General features: G+C 44.1%; 1 protein-coding gene across 1 annotated transcript; it reads left to right on the plus strand.

The window, feature by feature from the left end:
* The first annotated feature begins 285 nt into the window (after positions 1-285).
* On the plus strand, positions 286-1,250 carry LOC108402344 (olfactory receptor 56B34-like). The gene is given in 2 exon segments (XM_073215725.1): positions 286-490; positions 493-1,250. Coding segments are annotated over 2 exon segments (963 nt in total).
* Positions 1,251-1,613: the final 363 nt, after the last annotated feature.

Below are 1,613 nucleotides of genomic sequence, written 5' to 3' on the forward strand. Positions count from 1 at the left end.
ATAAAACCCTACTCAGAATTTCAGGCACATAAAGTCATTAAATCTTTAATTTTATTATATTAAAATCTTAATTTAGGACCTATCTTGGACTGGCCTTTATTTTTAGATAAACATTTTCCCAGAGTCTCAAAGAAATAGAGGATGTATTATGTCAGCAAGGACTGAGTAAACTGTCAATAAATCTTATACCTCAACACAAATTTTGACCTTCAGCTAAGCTAACCAGAGTCTATTCTTGCTTCCCTTTCATTTATAGGCACATGCTGAGAACAGATATCCCATGATATGGATACTGCAGTGAGTACATCCAATAGCTCAAGGCTTCAAGTGTCTGAGTTCATCCTAATGGGACTCCCAGGGATTCACGAGTGGCAGCACTGGCTCTCCCTGCCCCTGGCTCTGCTCTACCTCTTAGCACTTGGTGCCAATCTCCTCATCCTGATCACCGTCCAACATGAGCTTACACTGCACCAACCTATGTATCAACTCCTTGCATCTTGGCTGTAGTGGACATTGGACTGGCCACGACCGTCATGCCCAAGACCCTGGCCATTCTCTGCTTTAATAACAAAACCATCAGCCTCCCTGAGTGCTTTACTCAGATGTACGCCATCCACTCTTTTATGTGCATGGAGTCAGGCATTTTCCTCTGCATGGCTGTGGACAGATATGTAGCCATTTGCTATCCCCTTCAGTACCCCTCCATAGTAACAGAGGCTTTTGTGGTTAAAGTCACATTGTCTATGCTGCTCAGAAACGGCCTGCTGACTATCCCAGTGCCTGTCTTGGCTGCCCAGCGACACTACTGCTCCAGGAATGAGATTGACCACTGCCTGTGCTCTAACTTGGGTGTCATTAGTCTGGCCTGTGATGACATCACCATTAATAGATTTTATCAGTTGGTCTTGATCTGGGTTATGGTTGGAAGTGACATGTGTCTGGTCTTTGTTTCCTATGCTCTGATTATTCACTCAGTGCTGAAGCTGAACTCCGCTGAAGCAACATCTAAGGCCCTGAGTACCTGCAGCTCCCATCTTATCCTCATTCTCTTTCTCTACACAGCCATTATTGTAGTATCTGTCACCCATCTGGCAGGAAGGAGGTTTCCCTTCATCCCTGTTCTCCTCAATGTGCTGCACATTGTAATGCCCCCAGCCCTTAACCCCATGGTATATGTGCTTAGGACCCAGGAGCTGAGAGTGGGCTTCCAGAGGGTTCTCGGTTTGAGTGAGAATATGTCCAGGAAGTGAGCTAAATGACAGGAATTTATAAGTGATAGTGTAGAAAAACAACATGCTCTGGAGCCCAACAGTCATTGGTTAAAAGTCCACATCTCCCAACTGCTAGGAACATCAATTCAAATTCACCTATTTTGTACATACCATGTACAACACACTGGCCTAAATGTTTTAACAAACACTAACTCATTTAATTGCCCTAAAAACCCTATGAAGCAAGTAAAATTGTTATTTCTACATTTTTTCAGATGAGGCAAGAAAGTTGAGAAATTTGCCCACGGTCAAATGGGAAGGAAGTTGCAGAGCGCGATTAGACCCCAGGCAGCCAGGCTCCATAGCCCTTCCTCTTAACGTGTTCTCTCTATTCAACCTCTA

Source organism: Manis javanica, chromosome 11, assembly GCF_040802235.1.
Source record: "Manis javanica isolate MJ-LG chromosome 11, MJ_LKY, whole genome shotgun sequence".
Taxonomy (NCBI): domain Eukaryota; kingdom Metazoa; phylum Chordata; class Mammalia; order Pholidota; family Manidae; genus Manis; species Manis javanica.